We start from the raw sequence: 7,001 nt of genomic DNA on the forward strand, positions 1-7,001 counted from the left end.
GGGGCTGGACTTCTCCCTTCACTATTATCATTCTTGGTATATAATGTCAATGTTAGGATCTGCCGCACATGAATAGTTTACTTCAACAAATGGCTGATGTAGTCATAAATTAAAACACAAGCAATATGTTTACACAGGCCCACTGCGGTTTTAAAAGACCTCCTGCAAAAAAAAGCGAGTCAACGATCCTCCATACTATGAAACTCTGGTGTTTTTATGAAACTGCTGCAAAAATGTTCGTCTCTCCCACGTTTTGAACTGAATCCACAGGCTGGTCTGGTATCAGTTGAATATCTCTGCAGTCCAGCAACATGGACATGTTCCCATTTAATCGGAACTTTCTTGTTTGTCGTTTGCATTAAGTGTCCATAGTGTCCAAGCCTGTGCTTTGACTCTTGCGGTTTACTGTTTTATATATTGTTTGCTCTTCCTTTTCGGACGCTACACCTCGCCATAGCACCCTTTACACAAGTGCCCTGAAGAAGTATTAGTACCATCCAGAGGTTAAAACACAACAAAGAATACTGTGTACAGTAAAAATAATACAAATGGAAAAAACATGAAAGAGGAAGGCGTCACATGTAAGCATAATGGAAGATGTTTATACTGCAGTTAATTCCAAATAATAAAGCTTATGAAAAAAATCATTACCGAGAGAGTGCTGTACAGTTTCTTCACATTTTGGTCCAATGGTTAGTTAATATTTGCTACTCAAGTGAAATAAAATGTGTTTTAAAAAAGTACGGCTGAGTACTGGTTTAGGGTACATTGAATAAAACCTCAGCAACTAACACTAAAATAAACCGATTAGCTTAAGTGGACAGATATTACAACGTTGGCTTTTAACATATGGCACTAGTTTGTAGGATGTGGAGAGGAAAGGTCATTTAAAACACAGTATTACTTTGATCACTCGCTATGATCTCCAGGTACCGTCAGAGGGCAGGTGAAAGATTTGGATTTGTGAGGATGAGAACTTTTCTTCCCTTAACATTACACTTCCTCCCGCCTCCCACCAACAAATCAATACAATCATTAAATGCTCCAGTCATCTTATGATTGCCTTTCTTAAAATTTCGATGACCCTGTAAATGTGTCTTTGCACAAATATGTGAGTAAAACAAAACAAAAGGTAACAGAAAAGACTGTTTTCTACACAGTCCGTGCTCTTAGCTGCCACAAATAATGCGCTCTTGGCATTTTCCCCTCAGATAAAATTTCAACAATTTGAGCCAACATGACAAGGCCTTTGAAAGGTGCTTTGAGATTATCTTTGGATATCTCCAGAATATACCTTTTTACAAATTGGTCTATTTTATTATCATCAGGCATGTCTGAAAACCCATTTCATGGAGGAGGAAGGGAAAAAATATTTTGGATGGCCAATGCATCTGGCTTTTTACACGATGCTTAGAAAAGTGCTTATTAAATCTGACGCAAACATTCTTTCCCACTCCATCCTCTGGACAACATCTAGCTGTATTGTTACATTCACAAAATAACACTGAGCTCCTTTTCAACTGGACGTCTGCATCAAGACGGAACGAAGTGTCCCACTCTTGACTCTAGCGCTGTCACATCAGCTGTCATAATGCTAACTTATTCCTTATGTAGATGGCGGTAGGTGCAGGGCCTGCCTGACAGGCTCCCACCTCAAAATGACTTTGAATCGGAACGCTCCTGAGCGCCAGCTGGCTCAGATAAGAGAGATCCGTATGGGGATACTGGGGGACTCGGTCCTCTGGGGGGACTGGTGGTTCACTAGGTGCTCCACCACTGTGTGTTTGGACATGTGCTTCATAAGGTAGGTCTCCTATAAAAGAAAGACAACCCACAATGTGATCCACACTGCTAAAGGACAGCTCACACAGTGTAGAGAAAAAAACACAATAGACATACTAGCATCTGATTGGATGGTAGGGAGAAAAAAAGTAGCCACTAAAAACAACTATGCGAAAATATATGAATGAATATATGATCGCCATGATCTTAAAAAAAATGTCATCATGTCTCAAAATGACGTTTCATCTTTTCTCTAGGTAGGTTTCATTCTATATTCGGGTCATTTGGACATTTTCCTTCACTAACACGATGTGTTCAGGCTGGTCTATTGTTATAATAAGCCACTAATGCAGGTGATGTATGGTAGCCAATAAGAGTGATGCTGTCTTTACTACCAGCCTAGATGGAATTTTAAGCCTTTACCTTTATGATCAATTACTGAATATTGTTGTATTCCAGGCCCTGCCTACCTATGAGAGAATCCCAGCTACACAGGATGCCTGTGGATATTCTACACACAGGTTGTGTGTTTTACTCACTGAGGTGTACGCCCGGCCGCACATGCTACAGCAATAGGCCTTGGCGTTTTTGATGGCATGGGCCGACAAGTGGATCTGCAACGATGCTGAGTCGGAGTAGGCACGGTAGCAGTTGGGACATTTGTACGGTTTGTCTTTATTGTGCTGCCTCTGGTGAGACTGGAAACACACATTTAATATATTAACAACCAGTGTCATTTGGACCTTTGACCTGTTTCCTCCTACTGTGGCATATTGATATATGGAGGCTAGAGTGGCAGAAATAAAACTATGTACTGACCTGGAGGTTGGACAGCTGCGTAAAAGCCTTTTCGCATCCAGGATGAGCACATTTATAAGGTCTGTCGCCGGTGTGGATTCTGTCACAGAGGCGGAGCAAGTAAGAAAATGACCACTACCATGACCAAATGACTGCTTTTCAAGTAATATTTCCCGTTTAAAAGATCCCCGCCTGACCTGGTGTGCTGCTGCAGATGTGAGAGCTGGCGGAAGGAGTTCTCGCAATAGGAGCAGTGATACGGCTTGATACCCAGGTGGATGCGCAGGTGCTGCGACAAGTAGGAGGCATTGGCAAATGTCTTGGAGCAGTGGGGACATTTGTGTGGTTTGGCCTCCGTGTGGGACTTGGAGTGGATCTGCATCTCTGACTTGGTCAGGAAGGTTAGTGGGCACACTTTGCATCTTGACGGTGGAAAAAGAAGACAACCTGAGTTTGTTGAACACTTTAAGCACGAGACGCTGTGATGAATACTAATCCTCAATAGTAAAATGTGCTTTCCAATGAAAACAATTCACCACTATAAATATCTATTATATGATTAAGATATGATGACAGCACTAGTGTAGTGAATTATTGTAGCTCAACACTGACAGAGTGATTCCTGTGCTAAACCTGCCTCATAGGTAAATATGAAGTCGCGTCCCACCTGTATGTTTTGCCCTCTTTGGGTGCCACAGTGGAGCAGCCCTGGTCTGCTAGAATCGGATAGGGGACCACCAGCAGAGGACCTGACTCTGCTTTAATTTTTTTACGTCCTCGGGGGGCCTTGGGCGGGGGACCCAACAGTCCTGCTAGGCCTCCAACCTTCATATGATCCATGCCAGGACCATTAGCCAGCCCAGAAATGATGTTGACAGAAGGGGCACCGCCCAAGCGGTTCTGGCTGCTGGAGGTTGGAGTCGTGGGAGTTAGAGCCTCCGACGTGCTGTGGCTGTCAGGTCGGGATGAAAGAGCCACACCTGTGGGGGTGGGAAGCAGGACAATTCTGTCACAAAATCCAATGACGTGTCCGGCTACTGTGCACATCCCGGTTGCTAGTCTGCAGTACCTGAGCGATGGTTGATGCGGCTGTGTTCCTCACTCAGTTGTCTCATGTGCCAGTCTTCCCATAATCCTTTGGCCTTCACAGCTGCCTTGTCGTCCATGTTTCCATCTAGAAGTTGCATCAGTGCAAACGTTACAGGTCTCAAACTGTTTTTTATTCATGTATTTCTGGAGGTTTTATTTGCATAAGCTGCTGCAATAAAACTAAACAATAATTACTAATGATTGCATGCCAGAAGATGACCAAGATATTTGATACCTGATCCTGAACTGGAGGCCGGCCGGCCGTGCAAAGCAATGTCTGATTGTGCTGAGCTCTGCTGCTGCGGGTGGTGGCCTGGCACCTGCTGGGCGCCACCGTCTGGGGAAGAGGCGGACACCAGCAAGGGTTGCTGGGAAGGGGTGGAGGTAGGCGGCAGATGCAGGGGTCGGATCTTCTCGGCCATCAGCTGCTCCTTGATCTTGTTAATAAGCACCAGGTTATCCAGCTGAAAGGGTTAACGGGTCATGCTCAACAGAAAACAGGCATCGTGTGTGAATGTCATCCATGCACATTGAGGAGCGTGCGCGGCCATTCACACATGGAAATGTTGCAGTTATTTCATGTTCAAAAGTGGACTAACCTGACCAGGCATGGATGGAGGTGGCGGCCAGAAATAAGGGTTGTTAAATCGAGGCTCTGCCATCCTGAAATAACAAATGTAAGCGTAATGAGCTGGAAAATACGCTGATGACTTGCTGAACTACAGTTTTATGTGCTAATTCAATCCTGCAATTTTAGGGTGCAGGCCGAGGGTAGTGTAGGGATTCCACCAAACCAATCCAATGTAGGTCAATATTTAAAAAACACCTTTCCAGATTACAACCACAGTACGATAATAAAAACTCAGTGGGTGTCAATAAAAAGTCAGCATTATTAATGACAGTTGCTCTAGTCTATTGGATTGGATCATGTGTGCTAAGGATGTTGTGGTGTAAATCCACATAGATTATTCCAACGTATTAAAAAGGCTATCATAGTAACAACATCATAGTAACAATTTGAGAGCTGTCATACAATACACAAAAATACAGAGATAGGGTTTGTAACATGTCGCTTTCTTTTTCATTTAAATTATATGTCATTTCTGCTCTGTGTCTGTGTTTACTAACAAGAAAGAGTAAGTCGACCCTTTTTTTTTAACTCAAACTTCGCCTCCATGTGCCCCGTGTTCGTGCACCTCTGGCCGCCGTGCTCGAGCAGCTTTTGGGCGGACACAAGCTCCCGGCGCGGCGCTTACATTCCCAGACGGTCATCTTAAAACATTCCCAGACAAAAGCGAAACAAAAATGGCAGCCTTATTTTTATAAGGCGGGACGCCATATTCTGCAGTCTTCTTCTTCCACCCCTCCAAAAAATGCATTGATGGCTGGCTTGGCGAGGATGTGTGTCGCTCACTATGATGTGTTTATCGCGTCCATGTTAGCATGATGGATTGTTTACGGACACTTGCAGCTTTGAATAGCCCGGCCTCCCCACCCCTTAAAAAAACTGACACTTCCTACACCAAGCATGCCCTGTCGAGAAAAAAAAGCAGCGCGGAAACAAGAGGGAAAGATGCAGGCTTGACGAGCACCGATCTTTGAAGAAGCTTACTAAAAACCGCTTCGAGTATGCAATGAAAGGACGACGTGCCATCTTAACCAAATCCCACTTTCAGGGCTGCGGGGTTTTTTTTCACATTCTGCAACTTTTGGACGAATCGAAAGGACGGCGGTTTGCATTTAGTTTTCCTGCACGATGCGGATGTCAAGTCGAACTTGAGGGCAAAAAACACATGCACAAATAAATACCTTTGGTCCTGACTGCAGGTATTGTCTTGCCAGCACAGCTTTCATATAAAAAAGACTGGATGTTCTTTCTGCTTGCTTCCAGTCCGAGCAGCGCTTCCGGGTCGCTTTGTTCACTTCTGGGTGCCGCTGCTTCCAGTGCTGCTGCTGCCTGGATGGAGCTGCACACGTACACAAAAACAGAGGGTATCGTTTTAGGTTGGATTTTGCTGCTCTCTGACCTACTTTGATGGCACTGGAATACAGTGTGTTACTGTTACATTTACATCCATTATTTCATAATCCATTCAGAAAATGCTGCGTAAATGCGTTAAAACAAGCTGGTGTCTTCCATTGTTGTTTATTGCATTAAAGTCGCAAATTCATCATTCAGAAAGTGACCAGTTGGTGGACATTCAAGGTGGTAGGTCACAATATTAGGTACACCTGCACAATACTGGAGCAAATTCTGCCTCTACTGTTAATTTAAGTCTTTGGACTCCACATAGTCAGAGTGAAATCATGTATTTCTATTATTTTCTTAATATTGCTGTCTTGTGACCTGTCCAGGGTGTACCCCACCTCTCGTCCAAAGACAGCTGGGATAGGCTCCAGCATACCCGCGACCCCAGTGAGGATAAGCGGCATAGAAAATGGATGCTTGTCTTGTTGACTGACTTAAAGAAATAAGTAATTAAATAAGTATTAATTCCTTTAAAATGACATTTCGGTGAACGAGTTAGCGAGCAGGCCTCACAGCTAGACTGGAGTTCAATTCTACCCTCAGCCATCTCTGTGTGGAGTTTGCATGTTCTCCCTGTGCATGCGTGGGTTTTCTCCGGGGACTTCGGCTTCCTCCCACATTCCAAAAACTGGCTGGCCACCAGTCCAGGGTGTAGCCCGCCTGAAGACAGCTGGCATAGGCTCCAGCAGCCCCCGCGACCGTCATGAGGATAAGCGGGAGAAAATGAATGAATGAATGAATGAATGAATGACATTTCCTTGGAAAGATCAACATGCTTACTCACAATTAAAGGGGACCTATTACGTATGCTTTTCCCACTTTTCTGTGTCTCTAATAGGTGCAGATTCTGGAAGAACTAGAAAGCTTTGTGTGCGGGTTATTGTGTGTAGCTGCTCTATAGAAGTCCACAACACAATACAAAGGGCCGAAAAAAGAGCATAATAAGTCCCCTTGAATGCAAATGTGTCTATAATAGACTCCTCTAAAGTAGTAGTAAAGTAGTAGTATATCTATCAAATATTTTTACAGTATGCCCAGGCTGGCTGTGCAAACCAGGTCAGATAACAGCTGTTAGACATCCATGCATAATGTAACGGCCTAATTGTGTTTGTGTCGATGTTGCATGACCTTGCCTGAGTGTGATTGGTGGAGAATGAGGAAGTGTTATATGAGTGTGGAAAGGACTGACAGACAGTTTGTAAGTTGTATTTAGTGTTGTATCTGCACACTGCTGTTAAAAAAGAGCATTACACTTTGTATACACTCTGTGTACTCTGTATGTCTCCTATAGAGCAGCGACACA

General features: G+C 44.0%; 1 protein-coding gene across 4 annotated transcripts; it reads right to left on the reverse strand.

Moving 5' to 3' along the window:
• Positions 1-738: 738 nt before the first annotated feature.
• znf362b (zinc finger protein 362b) lies at positions 739-5,622 on the reverse strand. Of its 4 annotated transcripts, none has more exons than XM_058084164.2 (9): positions 5,479-5,622; positions 4,269-4,332; positions 3,905-4,106; positions 3,650-3,754; positions 3,248-3,560; positions 2,778-3,002; positions 2,602-2,680; positions 2,322-2,480; positions 739-1,813 (listed from the first exon to the last, which is right to left on the reverse strand). In XM_058084164.2, exons 2-9 carry the CDS (start codon positions 4,329-4,331, stop codon positions 1,697-1,699), a joined length of 1,263 nt encoding a protein of 420 aa, XP_057940147.2. In that variant the 5' UTR covers position 4,332; positions 5,479-5,622; the 3' UTR covers positions 739-1,696. The 4 variants fall into 4 exon arrangements, with proteins under 4 accessions (XP_057940147.2, XP_057940144.2, XP_057940148.2 ...); XM_058084161.2 differs by having other exon boundaries at positions 3,905-4,133; XM_058084165.2 differs by lacking the exon at positions 5,479-5,622 and adding an exon at positions 4,866-5,361.
• Between the last annotated feature and the right edge of the window lie 1,379 nt (positions 5,623-7,001).

Source organism: Doryrhamphus excisus, linkage group LG17 (genome assembly GCF_037039965.1).
Source record: "Doryrhamphus excisus strain RoL-2023G ecotype Guam linkage group LG17, RoL_Dexc_Guam_v1.1, whole genome shotgun sequence".
In the NCBI taxonomy this organism is placed as follows: domain Eukaryota; kingdom Metazoa; phylum Chordata; class Actinopteri; order Syngnathiformes; family Syngnathidae; genus Doryrhamphus; species Doryrhamphus excisus.